Genomic DNA, 26,237 nt, shown 5'->3' on the forward strand with positions numbered 1-26,237 from the left:
TTTATGCTCCTTGATGCATCTGGATAGGTTTCTAAGCATTAGGTTTCAAGGTCATATGATTGTCACATGTACCAATTAAGGTACAGTGAAATTTGAGTTACCATACAGCCATTCCAAGGGAAAAGCAACAAGACACACAACCATGGAACATAAACATCCATCACAGTGGATTCCATATTTCTCACTGTGATGGAAGGCAATAAAGTTCAATCTTCTTCCTCTGAGAGTTTGGACTTTCAGAAGTCAGTTTAAGAACACTGACATGCACAAAGGGAGGCTTAATCTTCTTTTGCAGGCTGAATTTCAAATCTGAGTTTGGTCGTCTTTTCCTTTTAAGATGAATGCAAATTTGATATGAAGTTAGATCACAGATTAGCCATGATTCACTGAACGGGGGAGTAAATGTCATCAGCATTCTATCCCATCATTTGTGTCATTTGACCAACGGCACATTTAAGTAACGAGCCAGATTTTGACTGAATCTGACCTAAAGCACAGAATGACTTCATGCTGCTGTCAGATTAGAGATGGGTAAGCGGAGCTTTATTGAAATTTGTGATCACATTTAGACAGCAGAGATAAAGAAATGAAGGTGAAATAATAGCAGTGAGTGAATCAAAGGCAATATAAGGAAAGCATCACAATGCATAACCATTTGTTATGCACTGGAGTATATTACGTGGAAAGGATAACGAAAACAGATTCAAAAGTAACACAGGAAATGTGCTTAAAGATACCATATGCAGAGCTTTATGGAAAAGACAGGAGGAAGCAATTTAGATGGCACTTGACATTTAAAGTGAACCATTAGCTGCTACTACTATATTTTCTCCTTGAATTTAGAGGTGATTATTTCAAAAGATCATTCATTTTGAACCGCTGTTGATTATTTGGACAGGTTACATTACTCCTGGTTCACTCTTTCTAAGGTCACACAAGATATCTACTGATCCGCTTTTGTTCGTATGGTATTTTTACAAAACACTTTGTTCCCAATCTATTCCATGTATCACATTGTTGCTGGAATTTGCACACTCACATTGTTGGATCTGAGTGTTACTTCACCGATTTGGAACACAATGGACATTTTTTTTAAATTGGAGGATTAAACTAATTTTGGGAGAAGGTGCTAATTTTTCAGGTACAAGATATGTCGGAACAGAATACTGGTCATGAGTGTAGTTTCTGCAGAGTTTGCACATTTTCCCTGTGGCTGCCTGGGCTTCTGCTGGGTGCTCTGGCTTCCCTCCATGTAACAAAGGCTTGCAGATTGGTCACTGAATTGGCTACAATACGTTGCCCCAAGTGTGTATATGGCTGGTAAAATCCAAGGGGAGAATAGTGTAAAATAGCTGTTGGATGGTCAGTGTGGACTTGGTGGACCAAATGGTTTGTTTTTGTGACTTTAACTCTATGACTTCATGAATTCAGAGATCTTTTTCTTTCTCTGAACAAGTGATTTTGTGCTCTGATTTATCTCACATTCAGTGATAGTACTGCAAATCTGCAACATGTTTGTTTAAAATGTGTGAGTTTTTAGCAATGTTATGAAATGCCCTGGGCTTTAATAAATAATCTCTGCCACTTGAGAGTAGTTGCACAATATACTTAGCAGGTCAGGATAGAATATTATGTGTAGCATCCCTGCCTTTCCCTTCCAGCAGTGGAGTTCACATTTCATGCCAAAATATTTCCATATTTAAACCATAAAATAGGGATCAATTGTGGTGTATCTTAAAAGTACCAAGAGGAGTCTTCATTATCAATATAGAATTCACATCACATTTCACATTTCTGCTCAGCGTTGGTATCATCCGAAGTGCAATACCTTGCAACTAAGAGGGCGGCACAATGGTGCAGCACCAGATACCTGGGTTCGATCCTGACTACAGGTGCAGTCTGTATGGAGTTTGTACGTTCTTGGCCCTGGCACCGTCCTCAAAATTTTTGCACTCTTTACAGCTTACTGGTATCTTTCCAATAACAGAGTGACAAAAATGGAATACTCCAATTGCAGCCTCACCAACATCCTGGAGAACTCTTAACATAATGTCCCAACTTCCATACTTAATTCTCTGGCAGCCCATATAGGCTGCGTTTATGGCCTTGTCATCATCCTTCCTGGTTACTATTAAAGTTTCAAACAATTTCACAAGAGACAATCCCATCACATAAAACCACGCTGACTATATCTAATCAACCCACCTTTCCAAATGAATCTTATCCCCAGAATCCTCTCCAGTGACATTCCAATCGTAGATGTTGGGCCAACTGGTCTATACATGCACAGAACAGTACAGCATAGAAAAAAAGCCCTTTCGCCCACAATGTCTGTGCCAAATAGGATACCAAGTTAAGCTAATCTTCCATATCCATGTAAAATGCCACCATCATCATATCTACCTCCAACACCTCTTGTATTGCATTCCAGGCACCCACCACTTAAAAAAAAAGCTTGCCCTGCGCATCTGCTTTAAACTTTTGCTCTCACTTTCAAGCTATGCCCTCTAGTCTTTTGACATTTCTATTCTGGGTGAAAAAGGTTCTGACTGTTTATCCTACCTATGCGCCTCAACCTTTTCAGGCCTCCCCTCAGTTTTCAGTGTTCCAATGTTAAAGTTCGTTTCTTAAAACAGACAACAACATAAACAGTTAAAGGTAAACCAAGCAAAGTTTTAATTATCATCAGATGGGAGTGGGGGGGGATCAGTGCTAAGGGTGTATGATACTTAGCACTTAGCCATACTTAGCACTCCCCGTGCTTCCACTCAAAGATACAGCATTTTCGCAGCATTTTTATACAGAATTTGCAGCAAGAATGTTTAACACAACATTTCCTTCAAATCAATCACATTGTATTGGAACACAATATACTTGTCACCCTAAAGTCATAAACTATTCTACGCAGTAAGTCATTAGTCGAAGGTAAGGACCCTTATCATACCACAGAAGGTCCTGTTTTCACACACCCACAAATAGTCAACAGTTAACCACAGCCTAATCTTAACGAGAGCATTGTCCATCGTCTTTCCCAGACATTCTTCCCAGGCAAAACAGGATATACCGCTCTAGAGGCTTTAAGAATCACATAGTCATATCCTGCCTGGTGCAATTTTGCAAACACCAGCTATTCAGGACCCAAAGTTCAGGCTCACCTGTTCATTCATTCTACCATTTTATTATTTCTGTGGTTTCCAGGGATTGTAAGTTTCAGCTACCAGACACATCCTTATGAGCAATTAACATTCCTCCACTTACAACAATATAGAAGCCCCAAAAGCATACAAACAGGTTTGCAGACAATGGCCAAGCATCCCATCATGCAGTTAATAGCCATTAACTCTTTCACCAAAGCAAGCCGAGTTTGTTCAACCTCTCCATATAGCTAATACCATCTAATCTTGGCACTGTGCTGGTAGACCTCTTTTGCACCCCCTCCAAAGCCTCTATCCCCATCCTTCCTGTAATGGGACAACCAGAAATGCACACAATACACCAAATGCAGCCTTACCAAAGTCCTATGAAGTTGCAACTTCTACGAATCTGTTCTCGTTCCAGATTTTTCTTCGCAGCCCTCCCAGTCTTTCAGCACCTCTCCAGTATCTAACAATAATTTATCTACCTCATCCAGACATCTGCAATTATTTCTTCAACTTTCCAGTGTCCTTGGATATAGCTGAACAGGACCAGATTTATCTAACCATGTATTTGTACATTGAGCACCTCCTCGACTGTAAGGTATGTATGTTTGACTTCACTTTCTTTTTAAAGCTTTCGCACTCTTTTCTGTAACACACAGTATGTTTACTAATACTCATTCTTTAACCAGAAAGGGAATTTATATTATCAATGTCTTATGATCAATCCTTTCCTGCTGGGGTTTGAAATGCGTTGTGGAAGTATGTGTACCATGCACTCCCATTCAACTAATTTAACTCCATCCTCAATGCCTGTGGCAAAAATTCCAATCAATAGCAAAAAAGAACAACTTTCAGGGGAGTGTCGGGTGCATGCAGAGATTAATGATGAAGCACTCTAAGGTTATCAAAATCAATTGGGAACTTTCCAATGTAATACAATTATGGGCTGAAGTCATCTGGCACAATAGAATCTCCATTATAAAAGTAATTTGTTGGATACAACCAGCTGACATGGGCTAATAATACATGTAAATTTATTAGTACGTTTAATTCGACAGGGCCATAATTAAACTAGCAAAATCATTTCCTTGTGCGTTAAGCAGATCTGAATAGACTTCCCTGTAATGCATTTGCAATTTTGCGGTTGCCTGGTGACAGATACATGCACCTTTCACTTTGTTCTTTTCAAAAACATGCTTTACTTACCCTTGAATAAGTTTCTAACCACTCCCACCAAACAAGTTAGTAATCTGCATCATACTTACAGGCATGGATTCAAATAGAACTGGCATCAACCTTCTGCATCAGTTTAAATTAGTAGACATTGACAGGGGATGGAGGGATTTGGATTAGGCACAGATTACTTTAACCGAACATCATGTTTAGCACCATAATTGTGGACTGAACGACCTGTTCCTATGCTACACTGTTCTGTTCTATGACAAACATACTGACTAGAGCTTCAGCAGGTCCGCCCATTCCTTCTCTCCAAGATGCTGCCTGACCTGCCGAGTTACTCCAGCATTTTGTGATACCTTCAATTTGTACCAGCATCTGCAGTTATTTTCCTACACAAATTGCCGCTCCACTGCGATTTCTCCTCAAGGTATGTCTACTTTGAAGTTCTCCTCCTCTCTTCGATGAGAGTTGAGCAACATGCTCTCTCCCACTGTCTTCCTGTCTCCACCTATATCCTTTCTTTGTCCCCCCCCGCCCCCCCCCCCCCGACATTAGTCTGAAGAAGGGTCTCGACCCGAAACGTCACCCATTCCTTCTCTCCAAGATGCTGCCTGACCTGCTGAGTTACTCCAGCATTTTGTGATACCTTCAGCAAGTCCAAAGATGAATAGTTGCATCACATAAACCCGAGTGAACCAAGATGGAACTGAAGCGTGGCTACCATCCGGGACAATCATTCTACTATTCTAAATCTCTCTTCTACCTCTAAGTACAGCTCTATATCTTTCCCATTGCTCTGTTGTTCTTAAGTTTGAGCTAATTGTATAGTATATCTGATATGTTTCGATAGCATGCAAACTAAGCTTTTCACTGTACTTTGGTACATGTGACAATAATAAACATAAATTATTTCTTAGAAATAAAATTTCATTTTAAAGAATGTTGACTATGATTCTATATCCTGTGCTCATAATTTACTGAAACCCATCGTTTAGCATCGCCTATTTATGTACCTAACTTGCTAAGTTAGTTTTATTTAAAAAGGAAAGACAAGTAGGCAAAATAACAAGGATAAAATAGTTTTTATTTATAGTCTCATAGTAAAGGTCAGCCTCAACTTGCAAGACATTTCTTGGCAGTATGTACAACATACCTGTAATTTCCATGGAATGAAATCAAATAACAACAGAGACAAATCTACATAATACTACAACCTAGTTTAAGCTTAGACCAGTAATTGAAAAGGCAGAGACAGACAAATGTACACACCCCTGACACAGCCTGAATGGTGCCTGACAGCCAGTTGATTGTTCAAACATCAATAATTAGCAGTTTTGCAAATCAATGTAATTTTGTATTATGCAGACCAAGGCTTAAATACAATTATTTCATTTCCTGCTAAAACATAAACTTAACATACCCTTTTTGGATGTACTGACAGTTGACATTGCAGTATCATCAAACATTCCTTTAGGGGCACTTAAGCTGTTCCATCATTTTTTTTTGTAGCGTCACATAAAAGTAATTCAAGGCACAGAATATTTGAGTACTTTAATCTGCAAGACATTGGGAAAAAATGAAATACAACTTGACTAAAGTCAGACTTTAATGCCAAGTTTCAGTGAACTTGTTTCATAATTGAATAAAGGCAAAAAGCTCTCTAAGCAAGATTTAAAAACTAGTCATATCAGCAAATAGTTTGAAATACACAACTGTACAGATTAACAACATATCAAATAACATGTGCCTTGCTTCCTTATTCTTTCAATAGCATATCATTGAGACTAATCTTTTTGTCCACTGGGTGCCACGCGAATAAGTCTTAAGAACTATTGCAAAGTTCCTTTCACAGAAGACGGAGTCCGTAATAGTTTGACAGCTGCCATTTTGTAACTTCGAGGAAGAGCAGGGAGTCCTTCTACTGATGAAACAAGAAGCTATCCATTTAGCAGCATCTTGTTATAATCCTTATAGCACAAAGGGGTCTGACAGAAGACAAATTGAAAAGTAAAGCTATACACAAGAATCCCTAGTAAAAACCAGCCAGTTTATTGCCCGAACAGACTCAGCTTGCCTCCATTCGCAGTTTCTTTCTGATCTGGGGTTCTTCAGTTTCCGACTCTGAAGTTGAGTCAGAACCCCCGTCAAAAGCAGAAACTGCACTGCCCTTGGGATTGGTGTACAAACTGCTGTCAGAGGACGAAAAGTTGGCTTGTAGCTGAGCAGCTGCCCGTGCCTTTTCCAATGCACGTACTGTAACAGAAAAGTAAACCAGTGAGATACAAAACAAAAACTGTTACCGCATAATTAAATCCTCGACTGCAGTCAACTTCCACAATGCACATTCTTGGAATCTGCCACCAACCCTGGCAGCATGTTCCAACAATTCACCACATTCTGTGTGTAAAAACAAAAGTTGCCCTGCATTTCTCCTTTAAACATTGCCCCTCTCACTTTTAAGCTATGCCTCTCGGATTTGATTTTCCATCTTGGGAAAAAGGTTCTGACTTTACAGGAATATTAAGTCGTTTTTATATGTCACGAAAGTCATTCCAAAGGGAGTATAAAAAGGCAGGCAATGGTGAAAAAAGAATGGAATTTTATTTCAAACATCTCAGCATTTTAATTGGTGAACTCACACAAGGGCTGAAAAAGCTTATTTGAGGTTTTAACATACTTTAATTTCAGAAGGCACAGAGCGCCAGACCCGGGTTTGATCCTGACTCTTGGTGCAGTCCATATGGAGTTTGTATCTTCTCCATGACTGCGTGGGTTTTCTCCAGGTGCTCCAGTTTCCTCCCACACACCAAAGACGTATAGGCTTGTTGGTTAATTGACTTGGGTAAAAAATTGTAAATTGCCCCGAGTGTGGAGAACACTGTTGGAGTATGGGGTGATTTGGCACACACTCAGCGGGCCAAAGGGCCTGTTTCTGCACTATATACCTTAATAAATTTACAGTGCAAATCTAGCCTCAATATGGTTACCATCTGGTACATCATAGCAGATTTCAATAATTATTCTAAGAATTTTAATCATGGCTGCAACTGACAATCCATTAAATGTGTAGAAATAGCAGTATGCCACTATTGAAGCATTTTTATTTTTCATTCTCAAGGATGGAAGCTAAAACATTAAAAATTGAATCTAGCTTTCAGTTATATCTCACACTGCAGCGAAATGTGAAAATCAACTTTTCAGTACAGGGGAGCTGCAGATTTGAGGGGGGGTTTCAGCAGTCAGCACAATACTGTGGTGCTCAGTGCTTCCAATGTGTAGCCAGAAATCACAAGCTTAAATACCAAAGGAGAGAATGGGTTTGCATTGTTTTACTTGAATACATTTCTGCAGTCAAGTGTTATTGTAATGTCCATAAGATCGCAGCTAATTTGCATTTTGCGATAATTATTATAACTAATTTTAGTTTACTTGTTAGTACTTAAGTGATAATTTGTCCACAAAATTATAATAATACTGTCAAACACCAAGTAAATAATTTAGAAAACTTCTTTCCTCATTCACCATCTACTTATTTCTGTCTACATGACACACTGAGCACCATGAAGAAACATTAAGCTGTGTAATATTTCATTTTTTTTAAGCTATGCGAATGGTATTTCAGTCATAGCATTAAAAAGGTGAAACAGGAGTATATTATACAGACTATCACACGATTTGATAAGGAACCATTGGCTGCAACCATGGCTGCAAACCAAAAGGAAAGTTCAAAGTCTCTACTTCAAATACTGAGTGATTGGAAATGGTTTTTTAAAATCCCAATCCAATGCCAATAATGTTAGGACCACAACATGCATAACCAACAATGCAAATGTAAAAATCTGAACACAATACGTTGCAAATGTTCTCAGTTTATTTGCACATGCATTCTGGCAACACTTAGATCAAAAACAGTTTACATCCACTTAAAAGCCTTTCTTTCCTTTAATTAAGCAGCATTGGCAACATGTTATGGAATATCCATTATTCATAAACAAGCACAGTACTTTTCTACAAACTGCATTCAAACCAAACATTTATTGTTCCTCATTAACTCAACTGATTAAATCCTTACTGGGGGAAGCTAAGAGTCACACAGCATTGAAACAGGCCCTTTGGCCCAATTTGCCCACACCAACCAACATGTCCTGCCTGCATTTGACTCATATCCCTCCAAACCTGTCCTATCCACGTACCTGCCCAATTGTTTATTAAACATTGCAATAGTCCCTGCCTCCACTGGCAGCTCATTCCATACACCCACCACTATTTGTGTGAAAGCCCCCAACTCTCCTGATTTCTTTAACATGAAGGACATTTCCATTCAATCCAAATATCTTTTAACCTGCACTTTTTTTGGTATGGGAAAGCTTTTGTATGAAGATTGTATTAGAAACATAGAAACATAGAAAATAGGTGCAGGAGTAGGCCATTCGGCCCTTCGAGCCTGCACCGCCATTCAATATGATCATGGCTGATCATCCAGCTCAGTAACCTGTACCTGCCTTCTCTCCATACCCCCTGATCCCTTTAGCCACAAGGGCCACATCTAACTCCCTCTTAAATATAGCCAATGAACTGGCCTCTACTACCTTCTGTGGCAGAGAATTCCAGACTCACCACTCTCTGTGTGAAGAAATGTTTTCTCATCTCGGTCCTAAAAGACTTCCCCCTTATCCTTAAGCTGTGACCCCTGGTTCTGGACTTCCCCAATATCGGGAACAATCTTCCCACATCTAGCCTCTCCAACCCCTTAAGAATTTTATATGTTTCAATAAGATCCCCCCTCAGTCTTCTAAATTCCAGCGAGTATAAGCCTAGTCTATCCAGTCTTTCTTCATATGAAAGTCCTGCCATCCCAGGGATCAATCTGGTGAACCTTCTCTGTACTCCCTCCAAGGCTAGTATTAACTGCAATTTTAACGAACTTGTGTCTGCAGATGACTTAATCCATTACAAAATAAACAAAGATAGACAAAACAAGATTTTAAACAAAAATCCCATTCTGAGAAATCGGATTGTTACATAAAATTCCACTTTGCTCAAAATAAAAACTCTCAATATGACATACCCTTACCTTGCTGCTCGAGCAGAGTATTCTGTCGCTTCAGGTCGTCGATGTCCTGTTGATGTGTGTGGTTTTTCCGCCTCATATACTGAATGTACTCTGTGGCTTTATCTAAGATTTGGGCACGGGATGCCTATTTAAACAAAATTTTCGTAAAGTGCAAATTAAGTCATGTGGCACCAACTTTCTAATACAAATCTTCATTTCATCAAGAAGGCAAAAGGCCATGGGAAAGTTAAAGACAACACAATTACCAAACCAAATTTGTTAACTCTGTTTTGGTCTCAAATATTAAAATCATTTTATTAATGGAGGTACACAAAGTTCCCACAATCTTGGCATAAGAGATTGCTGCAGTTCGTAATGCTCACACAATACCTGCATGGTTATATCAAAAAGCATGCCAAGCCTTCGAATGATAAAGGCATTACAAAAAAGCATGAGGAATTTAAAATGAAACACCTTAACAGTTTTACTGTTATGTGCAGCTAAAATATGGAAAAATAACTGATATAGCGCCGACCCGCCGAGGCATGGACTTTACAAGACCCCTGAAGGTGTCCTGTGGTATCTGGCACCAAAATAATAGCAGCAGATCCTTCAAGTCCTGTAAGTTGCGAGGTGGAGCCGCCGTGGATCGGACTTGTCGATCCAGCACATCCCACAGATGCTCAATCGGATTGAGATCTGGAGAATTGAGGCCAGGGCAACACCGTGAAAACTTCATCATGTTCCTCAAACCATTCCCGAACAATGTATGCAGTGTGACAGGGCGCATTATCCTGCTGAAAGAGGCCACTGCCATCAAGGAACACCATTGCCATGAAGGGGTGTACCTGGTCTGCAATGATATTTAGGTAGGTGACACGTGTCAAATTCACGTCCACATGAATGGCCGGCCCCACGGTTTCCCAGCAGAACATTGCCCAGAGCATCACACACCCTCCACCAGCTTGTCGTCTTCCCACAGTGCATCCTGGTGCCATCACTGCCCCAGGTAAACAGCGCACACGTACATGGCCATCCATGCGATCTAAAAGAAAACGGGACTCATCGGACCAGGCGACCTTCCACTGCTCCAAGGTCCAGTTCCGACGCTCGCGTGCCCAATGTCGGAGCTTTCGACGGTGGACAGGGGTCATCATGGGCACTCTGACCGGTCTGCGGCTATACAGCCCCATACGCAGCAGGGTGTGATGCACTGTGTATTGTGACACATTCCTCCCGTGACCACCATTAACATTTTCTGTGACTTGCGCCACAGTAGACCTTCTGGTTCGGACCAGAAGGGATAGGCTTCGTTGCCCTCGCGCATCTATGAGCCTTGGGCACCCAACATCCTGTCGCAGGTTTGTCCCTTCTTGGACCACTGTCAGTAGGTACTCACCACTGCTGACCAGGAGCACCCCACAAGTCTAGCCGTTTCAGAGATGCTCAGACCCAGCCGTCTGGCCATAACAATTTGGCCCTTGTCAAAGTCGCTCAGGTCTTTACTTCTGCCCATTTCTCCTGCATCCAACACATCAACTTCAAGAACTGACTGTTCACTTGCTGCCTAATATATCCCACCCCTTGACAGGTGCCATTGTAACAAGATAATCAATGTTATTCACTTCACCTGTCAGTGGTTTTGGCTCATCAGTGTACAAATAAAATGCATAATAGTGTATCAAAACCGCCCTGCTGTTCATTAAAATCACAGCTTATCATCCAACTCGAGTTTGCTTTATCATATAATCCCAATGTTGTTCGATTTCTTTCTCAACCATATGTAATTTTTTGAATGTCAACATGCTATGAAACTAACAGACTTTAACCTCAATGTTTCCATTCACTATGTTGGTTCTTTGAGCTAAATGTACTCCAACGTTGGATAGTATATGCCCTGCGGAATTGTCAATGGTGCACATGCTGCCCACACAATCAGGGGGCTTTAAATACAAATATAAAATGGAACAGCAAAGGTTAAATTACTGGACTTGTCTCTAGAGTTCTGAGTTACAAATTCCTATCTTAACGTGATAGCGGAGATATTTAAATTCAATTAATATGCAGCAATGGTGAGAACCATTTCACCAATATCCTGAAAAAACTCAATCTGGTATCCTTTGCAATCTGGCCAAGAGCCAACTGTGACTCAATGATGGGGTTGAGGCTTAGTTGAAGTTTAATTTGGCATAAATGTTAAATGACACATTTGCAGTGTGGTCCACATCCCAGAATCAATAAAGGTTGCCCCCCTTTACAAAGGGTCACAGGTTAAGTCTGTTTTCCCACCTACCAAACATATTGTGGTGCATCCACATTCAGTACTATCTGCATTGTTAGTGCCAAACTAGAAACAACTTGCCATGGTAACTGAAATATAATACTTCCCCTACTGAGAAAATATAGAAAATAGGTGCAGGAGGAGGCCATTTGGCCCTTCGAGCCAGCACCGCCATTCGTTATGATGATGGCTGATCATCCACAACCAGTAACCTGTGCCTGTTGTCTCCCCATATCCCTTGATTCCGCTAGCCCCTAGAGCTCTAACACTCTTAAATTCATCCCGTGAATTGGCCTCCACTGCCTTCTGTGGCAAAGAATTCCACAAATTCACAACTCTCTGGGTGAAAAAGTTTTTTCTCTTCTCAGTTTTAAATGGTCTCCCCTTTATTCTGAGAGTGTGGCCCCTGGTTCTGAACTCCCCCAACATTGGGAACATTTTTTCTGCATCTAGCTTGCCCAGTCCTTTAATAATTTTATACGTTTCTATAAGATCTCCTCTCGTCCTTCTAAATTCCAGTGAATACAAGCCCAGTCTTTCCAATCTTTCCTCATATGGCAGTCGGTCAGACGTAATGGCCTAACGCTGTGTTCGTGAAAACTAATTACAAAAGCACTTCTGGTGCTTTTGTGATTAGATTTCATGGACACCATGTTAGACCATTGCGTCAGTTAGGAATAAGCAAAACAATGCAACTGACATGCAAAGAGTGATGCAAGAACTATTGCACAAACAGGAAATTAATATTCAAGCTTTTCCCTGTTCAAGAGTGTTCATAAATTATCATGAACCATCATGTGCTAACAAATTCTTAGAACAAACTACACGCCACTGTATATTCATTTTTATGGTTGAAAATACAGACCAGTTCGCCTGACACTGGTGGTGGGGAAGATGCTGGAATCAATTATTAAAGAGGTAATAACGGCGCATTTGGATAGCAGTAAAAAGATAAATCCAAGTCAGCATGGATTTATGAAGGGGAAGTCATGCTTGACTAATCTTCTGGAATTTTTTGAGCATGTGACAAGTAGAATGGATGAAGGGGAGCCAGTGGATGTAGTGTATCTAGACTTTCAGAAAGCTTTTGATAAGGTCCCACACGGGAGATTGGTGAGCAAAATTAGAGCACATGGTATTGGGGGTAGAGTGTTGACATGGATATAGAATTGGTTGGCAGACACGAAGCAAAGAGTAGGAGTAAACGTGTCCTTTTCAGAATGGCAGGAAGTTGGGGCCGCAACTATTCACCATATTTATTAATGATTTGGATGAAGGAATTAGAAGTAACACTAGCAGGTTTGCAGAAGACACAAAGCTGGGTGGCAATGTGAACTGTGAAGAGGATGTTAGGAGGTTGCAAGGTGACGTGGACAGGTTGAGTGAGTGGACAGATGCAGTATAATGTAGATAAATGTGAGGGTGTCCACTTTGGCGGCAAAAACAAGGAGGCAGATTATCTCAATGGTGTCAGGTTAGGTAAGGGGGAAGTGCAGCGAGACCTGGGGGTCCTTGTACACCAGTCACTGAAAGTTGGTGTGCAGGTACAGCAGTGAAGAAAGCATGTTGGCCTTCATAATGAGAGGATATCAGTATAGGAGTAAAGAGGTTCTTCTGCAGTTGTATAGGGCCCTGGTAAGATCACATCTGGGGTATTGTGTACAGTTTTGGTCTCCTAATTTGAGGAAGGACATCCTTGTAATCGAGGCAGTGCAGCGTAGGTTCATGAGATTGATCCCTGGGATGGTGGGACGGTCATATGAGGAAAGATTGAAAAGAGTAGGCTTGTATTCACTGGAGTTTAGAAGGATGAGAGGGGATCTTACAGAAACATATGAAATTATAAAAGGACTGGACAAGCTAGATGTAGGAAAAATGTTCCCAATGTTGGGGGAGTCCAGAACCAGGGGCCTCCTCCTACACGTATTTTCTATGTTTCTAAAATCAAATTTGGATCAAAACTATGAGTATCAAAAACAATAGCCAACCAATCATTGCAGTAGAAGATAGACATAAAATGGAGAGAAGGAATGGGTGACATTTCGGGTCGAGACCCTTCTTCAGACTGAAACGAACCCATTCCTTCTCTCCTGAGATGCCGCCTGACCCGCTGATTTACTCCAGCATTTTGTGATACCTTCGATTTGTACCAGCATCTGCAGTTATTTTCCTACTTTCCTAGACATAAAATGGAGTAACTCAGCGGGTCAAGCAGATCGCTGGAGAAAATGAGTGGGGATGTTTGTGGCCCAGCATCTGCAGTTCCCTCCTCCACAATCATTGCAATAAATGCAAGCAGCAAATAGTTGAAATCCGAAGCTAAAAATAATTATAATTTTAACCAAAATAATTTGGACATCAAAAAGACCGGTTACCGAATTTATAATTACCTATATAGATTAAACAAATGTTTACATTTAACCAATCATCTTTTTTTTTACAGAAACTGGCAGCCCTGAATGGAACTGCAGATAATTATATACATATTGTGTGGAAGTTCAAGACTGCCTTATAAACACCCTGCAGTGGTTAAGATAGCGTTAAACTCCAGCAAACCAATTCATTTGAACAAAATTTAGTTAAGCCTGCATTCCATTTACTATTTTGATTTCACTTGAGTTAAATACATTTAAATTATTTCAAACGATCCAAAAGCAAAATAAAAACAGACAGCTACTGGAAATTACTTATGGAATTAATTTACGGAAATTATTATTATTTCTGTCTTCACAGATGCTGCCTAATCCACTTAAAATAAACACCGGGTGGCGCCACCAGTACTGGCTGCCTCTCAACAGTCTGTCTGTCCTTTCTACTGTTTTTTATTATTTTAAGTATGTGTTAAAGTATGTTTTAGCGTTTCTTGGTTTGTTTTATGTGGGGGGTGGGGGAGATTGCAAAACAAGTTTCCCCCAATCTCTTATCTCGACACGCAGCCACGGAGATGTGATTTTTCTCTGTATCGTATCTCTGTCCCCACTGCGGTCTAACATGGTGGAGTGGTGCGGCCTTTCCTGGAGACCAGCCCAACGCCTCAACCCGCGGGCGCTGCACAGACATTAGCATCGTGGAGCTGTGATTCTTTGCCGAGGATCGACTGTGGAGAGCTCCAACCGCGGGGCTTGTGGACATTTAATACCATGAAGCCTGCGGTATGAAGAGGCCGACTCGGGAGCTCCAATGCTGCGGAGAGTTTCAACCGTCCCGACACCCGAGTTTTGATCATCCCGACGTGAGGACTTCGGACATTGGACCGTCAGCAGCGGCGACTGCGGATTGTTCAACGCCCCCCCCCCCCGAGCGAACAAAGAGGAAAAGAGGAAGATGATTGAACTTTATTAACATCCATCACAGTGAGGAATGTGGATTCCGCTGTGGTGGATATTTATGTTAAATTTTATTTTATGTGGCTGCGTGTCTTGTTGCTTTATACTTAATATGGCTGTATGGTAACTCAAATTTCATTGTACCTTAATTGGTACATGTGACAATTAAATTGAATCTTGAACATCTCCGGCACTTTGTTTTAATCGTTACAGTTGTCAGACATCCGCAGACATTCGATCTTTGACAGACAGCAAGTCTGGTGGTGTGGGTTATGGACAAAGCCCAGATCACCGCACAAACCAGGCTCCCTTCCATTGACTCCATCTACACTTCACGCTGTCCTGGCAAGGCCACCAGCATCATGAGGGACCGGTCACTCCCTCCTCCCCTCTCCCATCAGGCATGAGGTACAGACAGTTGAAAGCACATACATCTAGATTCAGGAACAGTTTTTTCCTAGCTGTTATCAGGCAAATGAGCGGTCCTCTCATCAGCTAGAGTGCGGTCCTGACACCCCATCTACCTCATTGAAGACATTTGAACTTTATCTTTAATCGGACTTATCAGACTGCAATGTTATATTTTGTACTGAATGTTGTACCCTTTATCTGTGCACTGTGGATGGCTTGATTGTATTCACGTATAGTCCTTTCTTTGACGGGATCACACGCAAACAAAAGCTTTTCACTGTACCTTGGACACGTGATAATAATACACTAAAGTAAAGCCAGTGCAATTTATAGAAACGTAGAAAAATAGTTGCAGCTATCGTTCATATGATCCTGAGCCTGTGGACATGGCCAATCCTCTCAATACCATCATTCCACTATCTTCCCATGCCCCTCAATGCCTTGTCAAGAAATCTATTAACAATATGCATTCAGCCTCCTGATTCTTTTGGGAGAGAATTGCAGAGATTTCTCCCCTGCTCAGTTCTAAACATCTTGTAAACTGAGATTAACTCCTGTTTTGCATCAAGTCTGTTAACTTGTCAGAACAGTATGTTTCAATAAGACAACCTCTCTGTGTGGCATGCAAATCACAAGCAGTCCACATTGCAATCTGCAAAAGCAACCTGTACCAAATAAGGTTTAGAAGGAAATCTGGGCCATTATAATAAATCACATCTCTCTCGATTTCTTACTATGTACCCTCCACAATAAATCTGAACAATTAACTTTCAAAGTGATACTAATCCCTTACAAACAATTAAAAAAATTCAATCCCAACATAAGTTTCCCTCCACTGTTGCTTTTGAACAACGGAGGAGTTTCTTTGACCTGCTTTCATTTTCTATAATAGCCATGCTTTTTGGGTTAGCATTCTACCTGCTGGTTATGCAGGCCTCGCCCCCCTAACTATCACAGGTTGCTGCATGCAGAAAGAAAGGCCATACAACTCTAATACTGATTATTAAAAAGTGAATTCAAACATAGGAAAGTGAATTTAAACACAGGAAATGCTGGAAACACTCAGCAAGTCTGCCAGCTGAAGATCAGTATTTTCCTGATCTATGTCGTTATTCACACAACTTCATACACCAGCATCCATGAAAAGAGAGAGTTACTGTTTCGGATTAAGGGCCCTGATTTAGTTTATAATTTTCACATTCAACACATCACAAACATTAAAATCTCTTATTGCTTTAAAGAATGCCACGTGCAGGTATTGTTGCGAAAATAATGGTCTAAAAACAAAACCATATAACCATATAACAACTACAGCACTGAAACAGGCCCGTTCGGCCCTACCAGTCCACGCCGACCACTCTCTCTGACCTAGTCTCATCTACCTGCTCTCAGACCATAACCCTCCAATCCCCTCTTATCCATATACCTATCCAATTTACTCTTAAATAATAAAATCGAGCCTGCCTCCACCACTTCCACCGGAAGCCCATTTCATACAGCCACCACCCTCTGAGTAAAGAAGTTACCCCTCATGTTACCCCTAAACTTTTGTCCCTCAATTCTGAAGCTATGTCCCCTTGTTGGAATCTTCCCCACTCTCAAAGGGAAAAGCCTACCCACGTCAACTCTGTCCGTCCCTCTTAAATTTTTTAAAACCTCTATCAAGTCCCCCCTCAACCTTCTACGCTCCAAAGAATAAAGACCCAACCTGTTCAACCTCTGTCTGTAGCTTAAGTGCTGAAACCCAGGCAACATTCTAGTAAATCTCCTCTGTACCCTCTCCATTTTGTCGACATCCTTCCTATAATTTGGCGACCAGAACTGCACACCATACTCCAGATTCGGCCTCACCAATGCCCTGTACAATTTTAACATTACATCCCAACTTCTATATTCGATGCTCTGATTTATAAAGGCAAGCATACCAAACGCCTTCTTCACCACCCTATCCACATGAGATTCCACCTTCAGGGAACAATGCACAGTTATTCCCAGATCCCTCTGTTCCACTGCATTCCTCAATTCCCTACCATTTACCCTGTACGTCCTATTTTGATTTGTCCTACCAAAATGCAGCACCTCACACTTATCAGCATTAAACTCCATCTGCCATCTTTCAGCCCACCCTTCCAAAAGGCCCAAATCTCTCTGTAGACTTTGAAACTCTACTTCATTATTAACTACACCACCTATCTTAGTATCATCTGCATATTTACTAATCCAATTTGCCACACCATCATCCAGATCATTAATGTAAATGACAAACAACAGTGGACCCAACACAGATCCTTGGGGTACTCCACTAGACACTGGCCTCCAACCTGACATACAATTGTCAACCATTACCCTCTGGTATCTCCCATTCAGCCATTGTTGAATCCATCTTGCAACCTCACTATTAATACCCAACGATTTAACCTTCTTAATCAACCTTCCATGTGGAACCTTGTCAAATGCCTTACTGAAGTCCATATAGACAACATCCACAGCCTTGCCCTTATCAATTTCCCTGGTAACCTCTTCAAAAAATTCAAGAAGATTAGTCAAACATGACCTTCCAGGCACAAATCCATGTTGACTGTTTCCAATCAGGCCTTGTTTATCCAAATAATTATATATATTGTCCCTAAGTATCTTTTCCATTAATTTTCCCACCACAGACGTCAAACTAACAGGTCTAGAATTGCTAGGTTTACTTTTAGAACCTTTTTTAAACAAAGGCACAACATGCGCAATGCGCCAATCTTCCGGCACCATCCCCGTTTCTAATGACGTTTGAAATATTTCCGTAATAGCCCCTGCTATTTCTGCACTAACTTCCCTCAATGTCCTAGGGAATATCCTATCAGGACCTGGAGACTTATCCACTTTTATATTTTTCAAAAGTGTCCGTACCTCCTCTTCTTTAATCCTCATAATTTCCACCACTACTCTACTTGTTTCGCTTACCTCACATATTTCAATATCCTTCTCCTCGGTGAATACCGAAGAAATTGTTTAATATCTCCCCCATTTCTTCCGGCTCAGCACATAGCTGTCCACTCTGACTCTCTAATGGACCAATTTTATCCCTCGCTATCCTTTTGCTATTGACATATCTGTAGAACCCCTTGGGGTTTACTTTTACATTACTTGCCAAAGCAGCCTCATATCTTTTTTTCGCTTTTCTAATTTCCTTCTTAAGATTCCTTTTACATTCTTTATATTCCTCAAGAACCTCATTTACTCCCTGCCGCTTATATTTATTGTATATCTCCCTCTTTTTCCGAACCGTTTCCAATTTCCCTGGAAAACCACGGCTCTTTCAAATTATTATTCTTTCCTTTCCACCGAACAGGGACATAAAGACTCTGTACTCTCAAAATTTCACCTTTAAATATCCTCCATTTCTTTATTATATCCTTTTTATAAAACAAAAAGTCCCATTTCACTCCTTTTAAATCCTTTCTCATCTCCTCAAAATTAGCCTTTCTCCAATCCAAAATCTCAACCCTTGGTCCAGATTTGACCTTCTCTATAATTATATTGAAACTAATGGCATTGTGATCACTAGACCCAAAGTGCTCCTCAACACATACCTCCGTCACCTGACCCGTCTCATTTCCCAACAGGAGGTCCAACACTGCCCCTTCTCTGGTAGGTACCTCTACGTATTGCTGCAAAAAACTATCCTGCACACATTTTACAAACTCCAAACCATCCAGTCCTTTAACAGAATGTGATTCCCAGTCTATGTACGGAAAATTGAAATCACTCACAATCACTACTCTGTGCTTACTACTAATATCTGCTATCTCCTTACATATTTGCTCTTCCAATTCTCGTTCCCTATTTGGCGGTCTATAATACACCCCTATAAGTGTTGCTAAACCTTTCTCATTTCTGAGTTCCACCCAAACAGCCTCCCTAATCAAGCCTTCTAGTCTGTCCTGCCAAAGCACTGCAACACCCCCACCTCTTGCCCCTCCGATTCTATCACATCTGAAACAATGAAATCCTGGAATATTTAATTGCCAATCGCAACCCTCCTGCAACCATGTTTCACTGATCGCCACAACATCATACTTCCAGATGTCAATCCAGGCTCTAAGCTCATCCACCTTTCTTACAATGCTCCTAGCATTAAAATATACACATTTAAGGGACCCATCATTTCTTATTCTCAGTTTATTTCTTTTCACTTCTTTCTCTCCTACATATTGGGTCTGAGTGTTTCCCTTTTCTGCCTCCTGCCTCACACACTACCTATTAGCTATCTGTGTTTGAGTCCCTCCCCCCAACCGTACTAGTTTAAAGTCTCCGCAATTACCTTAGCAAATCTCCCCGCCAGGATATTGGTTCCTCTCAGGTTCAGATGCAACCCGTCCTTTTTGTACAGGTCATACTTCCCCCAGAAGAGGTCCCAATGATCCAGAAACTTGAATCCCTGCTCCCTGCACCAGTTCCTCAGCCACGTATTTATCCTCCACCTCACTCCATTCCTATTCTCACTATCGCGTGGCACAGGCAGTAAGCCTGAGATTATTGCTTTGGAAGTCCTTTTTTTTAAACTCTCTTCCTAGCCCCCTAAATTCTCCTTTCAAGACCTCTTCCCTTATCCTGCCTATATTGTTGGTACCTATATGTACCACGACCTCTAGCTCCTCTCCCTCCCCTTTCAGGATATCCTGGACACGCTCAGACACATCCCGGACACCGGCACCAGGGAGGCAAACCACCATCCGGGTCTCCCGACTGCGTCCACAGAATCGCCTATCTGACCCCCTCACTATATAGTCCCCTATTACTATCGCCCTCTTCTTCCTTTCCCTACCCTTCTGAGCAACAGGGCCGGACTCCGTGCCAGAGGCCCGGGCACCGTCGCTGCCCCCAGGTAGGCTGTTCCCCCCCAACAGTACTTAAACAGGAGTACTTATTTCCAAGGGGTACAGCCACCGGGGTACTCTCTAGTCCCTGCCTCTGCTCCTTGCCCCCCCCTAACCGTGACCCACTTGTCTACCTCCCGTGGTCTTGGGGTGACCACCTCTCTGTAACTCCTCTCTATAACCTCCTCACTCTCCCTGACCAGACGGGGGTCATCAATCTGCCGCTCCAGGTTCCTAATACGGTCCCTTAGGAGCCCCATCTCGTCGCACCTGGCGCAGATGTGGATGTCTGGAAGACTATCAGACTCCCAGATTCCCCACATCCGACACCCAGAACAATAAACTGCCCTGGCACTCATACTCCCCAAACAAAGCCCCGTGCTCGGTTTCTAAACCTACCGTCCGGCCGCTGCTCCAACCGCCCACCCAAAAGAACTGAGTGATCTCCTGGGAGAGGCGAAAAAAACGGATAAAAAACCCAGGCCAATTTGGGGAAAAAAATCCGGGAAATTCCTCTCCGACCCCAAGCTAGGCGATCAAAACTTGTCCGGGAGATCACACAGGTCTTACTCCTTACTATCCCCACACAATACTTCCCAAGCAACACAGCTTGGTGCTGCTGCTGCTGCTACGATTGCTGCTAATTGCTGCTACTGCTGCTGATTGCTGCTACTGCTGTACAATTGTATTCAATGGATATAGAATTATTTTTAAATGTTTACAACACATCACCAATAGTAATCCAGAGGGTAAAAGGAATACAGCATGGAAACAGGCTCCTCGGCCCAACTCACTCATGTCGATCAAGATGCCACATCTAAGCTAGTCCCATTTGCCCACATTTGGCCTATATCCCTCCAAATCTTTTTTATCCATGTACCTGTCCATATATATTGCATGTTATCATTGTACCTGCCTCAGCTACTTCATCTGGCAGCTCATTCTATATACCCACCTGTGTGGAAAAAGTTGCCCCTCAGGTTGCGATTAAATATTTTTCCTCTCATCTTAAACCTTTAACCTTTTTTCCCCCAGCCCTGGGAAAAAAGACTGAATTTACTTTCTCTGTTTCATGATTTAATACGCCTCCATAAGTTCACCCCTCAGCCTCCTGCGCTCCATGAAATAAAGTTCTAGCCTGCCCAACCTCTCCCTTTTGCTCAGGCCCTTGAAACCTGGCACCACCCTCACAAATTTTCTTTGTACTATTTCAAGCTTAATAGAATCTTTCCAATAACAGGATGACCAAAACTATTCACATTACTCCATGTGTGGTTTCACCAATATCTTGTACAACTGTAACATAACATCCTAACTTCTGCATTAATTTCCCTAACTGATGGACTAAAATGCTAAAGGCCGCCTTCATCACCCTATCTCCCTGCCATGCCTCTTTAAGAGAACTATGTGCTTGTGCTCCTGGATCTCTGCTTCACAATATTCCCCAGGGCCCTATCATCCACTATGAAGGTTCTGCCCTACTTTGACTTCCCAAAATGCAACAGCTCATACTTTTTCATTGGCCATCTCCTGGCCCACTTGCCCAACTGAACAAGAAACCTCTAATACCTGATAGCCAACTTCACTGCCTGCAAGACCACCAGTTTTTGTGTTGCAATTGTAACTGTAAATTGCACCAATTTACAAGAGAAAAGCATGTAAAAACTTTGATAACTATTTCATTCTTGACTTATTTTTGATACTATCTGTCTTTTAGGCCTTTTTTTAACAACAAAAATGACAACCTGCAGTTTGGTACGAGTTCCAAGCTTAAGGATGTTTCATGGCTGATCCATATCTTTATGCCATCAGCCTAAGAACCGTCAAAGCCCCTTATAGCAAGTTGGTTCTTTCTCATAGCCTGCACTCAATATTTAGTGAATTGACATAATTAAAATAATCAAAAACAGGTTTGCGTATTATTATCCTATATAATTAACATTTTACATGCATTTTGTGGCTCATTTCCTTGTGTTAAAGTACAAGAATACATTACAAGACATACCAGAGTGGAGATATTTTGCACCAATTATTTAATGCTCTAGTTAGACTATATCTGGAATACTGTCTGTGCGGGTCTGATCTCCCTACTCAAGGATGGATGTAAATAAGCTAGAAGGAGTACAGCAAAAGTTCACAAGATGGTAGGTTTGCCACACAAAGAAAGATTAAGCAAGCCATGCAAGAATAAGAGAGAATCTCATAGAAGCAGGGTCATTCAGGACAGATGAGAAATTATTCTTTTGGGGTTTGTGAATTTTCAACCAAGAAGGATGTGGGGGCTATCAGTGACTATATAGAAAACAGATGGAGATTATTTTGCTATTGAGGAAATCAAGGAATAGAAAGTCAATGTAGGAAAGTGGCAGAGTTAAAGGATCAGCCATGATTTTTTTGAAATGGCAAGGCACGACTTATGCACACTTGCTTTGAATCCTTGAGTTTTGATGTAAACAAGAAACTAAATTTAATAAAAATCAACAGTGGGTCAGGTAACAGGTAAAATTTGATGGCCGACTTCCCATTGACCGCTTACCCATCTCATTTGATGTGGTTGATATGTGACAGCTTATTTGATGGAGTTCAATGCGGCAGATTGTTTGGGAGGGTGAAGGTCTGAACGATATGAAGAAAAGCAACAGATTGTACAAGAGGTGGACATGTTTCAAATAATTGGAATTTGAGTGACTCAGGGGTTTTTGTGGGACTCATTAATGATCTCTTTGCTTCTCATTATGTATTAAAGTGATTTTGACTTAAATGCAGGAGTCATAATTAACAAATGTGCCGATGACAACAAAACTCGCTACAGTACCGATTGATGAAATTCTGTCTAGATGGACAAGGTGACTGATTAATGTTGATTGGACAAAGGGGCATGGGAATACATGATAAATGGTAAGATAATGAGCTAAATGGAAAAATCTCAGCATTCACATTCAGAGGTTCCCGACTTAGAAAAGACATCTTAGAAAAGCCATACCACAAATTTCATGCTTCATCTGTTTCCGACATTAACTGTCATGGATTTCAGATAATTGGTTGAAAGACTAAGGGAATATTATTCAAGTGTGATGAAGAATCACAATCTGAAACGTCACCTATTCCAGATCTCCCAACATTTGATTTTACAAATTCATAATTTATGTCCAAAATTCAGAACTTTATATCAAAATTCATAATATGGTTCGTAATGCAACTTTTCAACAAAACAAAGTATGCACGCCAAATGCGCATACGCATTTCACTACATTCATGTGTGAAAAATGACTTATTTCCAACAGTCTGTAGTTCTTGGACTACATGTACAATGTCAGGCCTATCATGAGTATATTCTATTTATAGAAAGGTTATTAACAGAGATATTTTTTGCAACACAAAGAAAAAATTGTTTTGTTTTTTCTATTTTGCTTTTTCCTTACACATCCCATTTATCTTGGTATTGTATAAAAGAACAATGGTCATAAAATGTATGACTAAGTTATGAAGAAAGAGACATGTGACTCGACTCAGCATACGGAAGTACTTGTTGAAGTAAATTTGCACATTAATTGATAATCAGCCCAAAAAGGTGGTAATTGGCTTTTCTGCTGTTTTATATTTTAACCCCATCTTAATTAATTAATATAGTTATATAATCTTGCACTTAAAGTTAATATTTACTCATTACAGTTCCACCACTGATTTTCTGGCACTCTTGGTTCCAGAGCTTTGCTGGTTTATCCAGCTTGCCAAGGAAGTCGGCTATGGGGATAGATGTGCTGGCTCCAACTGGGCTGGAGTTCCAGAGCCCCGGCCGCAGGTTGCAAATACAACCCACCGATGGGCCATGGAAGTCCCGATGAGGTTGAGATTGGCTGCGTTGCCCAGCCTAGGTGCCACATTTTCTGGGAGACTTCCAGGGCGCGGGGGATTTCTCACGGAACCCCTAGCAACCGAATTGACAAATTTGCAAATCCAGGATTTTTTGTGGAAAAATTAGGCAAAATTGGAATGGCGGAAATGAAATAAGAAAGAGGAAACATCCTACCAAATTCGGACGGGTTGGGAGGGGTGCCTATTCCTTTTCGCCAGACATGCTGCCTGTTCCGCGTGTTACCACAACAAGGTGTCTACCTTGTTTAAACTCTCATGGCTTGCATAGAATAGCCTCATCCTATAATAGTTGATAGCAATGGTTTTACCTGTTTCACAGCCTTTAAGACTTTGACCATAAAAGCCATCACTTATTTTTTAATTTTTTATTATTTCCCTTCAGAAAATATTCAAGTAGAATTCCACAACCTTTTCTGAGAAGTGCTTTGTTGTACCAATTCTGAAATGGCAAGCTAAATCGCGAGGTTATCATAGTCATGAGTGACAGGAGTACAATTAGGCCATTCCGCCCATCAACTCCACTCCGCCATTCAATCATGGCTTATCTATCGTTCTCCCCTAACCCCATTCTCCTGCCTTCCCATAACCTCTGACACCTGTACTAATCAAGAATCTATCAATCTCTGCCTCAAAAATATCCAGTTTTGTCCTACACAGCTTTCTGTGGCAAAGAATTCCACAGATTCACCACCCTCTGACAAAATAAATTTCTCCACATCTCCTTCCTAAAAGAACGTCCTTTAATTCTGAGGCTGTGACTTCCAGTCCTAGACTCCACCACTAGTGGAAACATCCTCTCCACATCCACTCCATCCAAGCCTTTCACTTCTGTATGTTTCAATGAGTTCCTCCCTCATTCTTCTAAACTCCAGCGACTACAGGCCCAGTGCTGATAAACATTCATCATAGGTTAACCTGCTCATTCCTGGGATCATTCTTGTAAACATCCTCTGGACCCTCTCCAGAACCAGCACATCCTTCCTTAGATATAGCACCCAAAATTTCTCACAATATTTCAAATGCGGCCTTACCAGCACCTTATGGAGCCTCAGCATTACATCCCTGTTTTTGTATACAGGCCCTCTTCAAATAAATACTAGCATTGAGTTTGCTTTCTTTACTACTGAATCAACTTCGACTTGCAGATTAGCTTTTTGGGAAACCTGCACCAGCACTCCCAAGTCCCTTTGCACCTCCAATTTCTGGATTCTCTCCCCATTTTGAAAATAGTTAACATTTTCTACATTAGGTTTCTGGCTCAGAGAAACTGTGCAGATGAATGGACAAAATCAGAACAGTTTACTGGTGAATGGCACTGTGTCACCGAAATCACTTTTTAAAGCACAAGAAACCTGTAACAGATACTTTTAACAGTGTATCGGTCCAGTGTATCTTCTTATTGCTCACACTTCATTAAAGTGTGCAGCAAAGTGATGCAAAAGAATGGGAATATAAAAGAAAAACTGTCTTAACTCATGTTCATCACCATATTTCAACACATGCGCATTAACTATGTTAAATATTTCTGAACATTCTACTTCCTTCCACCCAAATTAATTTTCTTAACACAAACACAAATAAACTAGTAGAAAAATGCAGCAGAACTTAAGAGCACCAACCTTTTCGCCCTGGAGTGATGGTACGGAGTCACGTAAACTGTGAAAGCTGTCTTTGATATGATCTCTGCGTTTACGTTCCAATGCATTGTGGTGTGCTCGTTTGTCTGCCTGAAAAACAATTACCATTATTTGAAGTACACTTTAATGTAATCAATCTCAAGACGTCTTTTACTATTGCAATATTATTCAGATCAACAACATTCATGATTTGATTTTCATAGAATGATAAATAAAAGTTCATTGGATTTCGGTATGCTTTGACAATCGTTAGAATGGCCACATTCCAAGTCACTTTGGACAGATTGGCATTATTTGACAGTGACATTATTGATTGCAAGGTTGTAAGTCCTTACAAAATGCACTTATTTTGGAAATTAGACCTACCCTCGCTCAACAAACCCTCAGAATCTATGGCTGGGAGACCAATGTTTTTTTTCCTTGAAAGTATCAATTTTTATTATTTACCAACCATTCAGAAAATTCTCAG

At 41.0% G+C, this 26,237-nt stretch overlaps 1 protein-coding gene across 4 annotated transcripts in view; it reads right to left on the reverse strand.

Annotated features, from left to right (window-relative positions):
* Positions 1–5,382: 5,382 nt before the first annotated feature.
* Positions 5,383–26,237, reverse strand: part of max (myc associated factor X) — a 30,613-nt gene continuing 9,758 nt past the window's right edge. For 2 of the 4 annotated variants that reach the window (XM_078406314.1, XM_078406317.1), the window contains 3 exons: positions 25,751–25,858; positions 9,394–9,517; positions 5,383–6,572 (listed from right to left, as the gene is read on the reverse strand). In XM_078406314.1, coding sequence (XP_078262440.1) covers positions 6,385–6,572; positions 9,394–9,517; positions 25,751–25,858 — 420 coding nt within the window. In that variant the 3' untranslated portion in view covers positions 5,383–6,384. Of the gene's footprint in view, positions 6,573–9,387; positions 9,518–25,750; positions 25,859–26,237 lie in introns of all 4 variants that reach the window. The other 2 variants (XM_078406315.1, XM_078406313.1) reach the window with 2 other exon arrangements.

Source organism: Rhinoraja longicauda, chromosome 10 (genome assembly GCF_053455715.1).
Source record: "Rhinoraja longicauda isolate Sanriku21f chromosome 10, sRhiLon1.1, whole genome shotgun sequence".
Taxonomy (NCBI): Eukaryota; Metazoa; Chordata; class Chondrichthyes; order Rajiformes; family Arhynchobatidae; genus Rhinoraja; species Rhinoraja longicauda.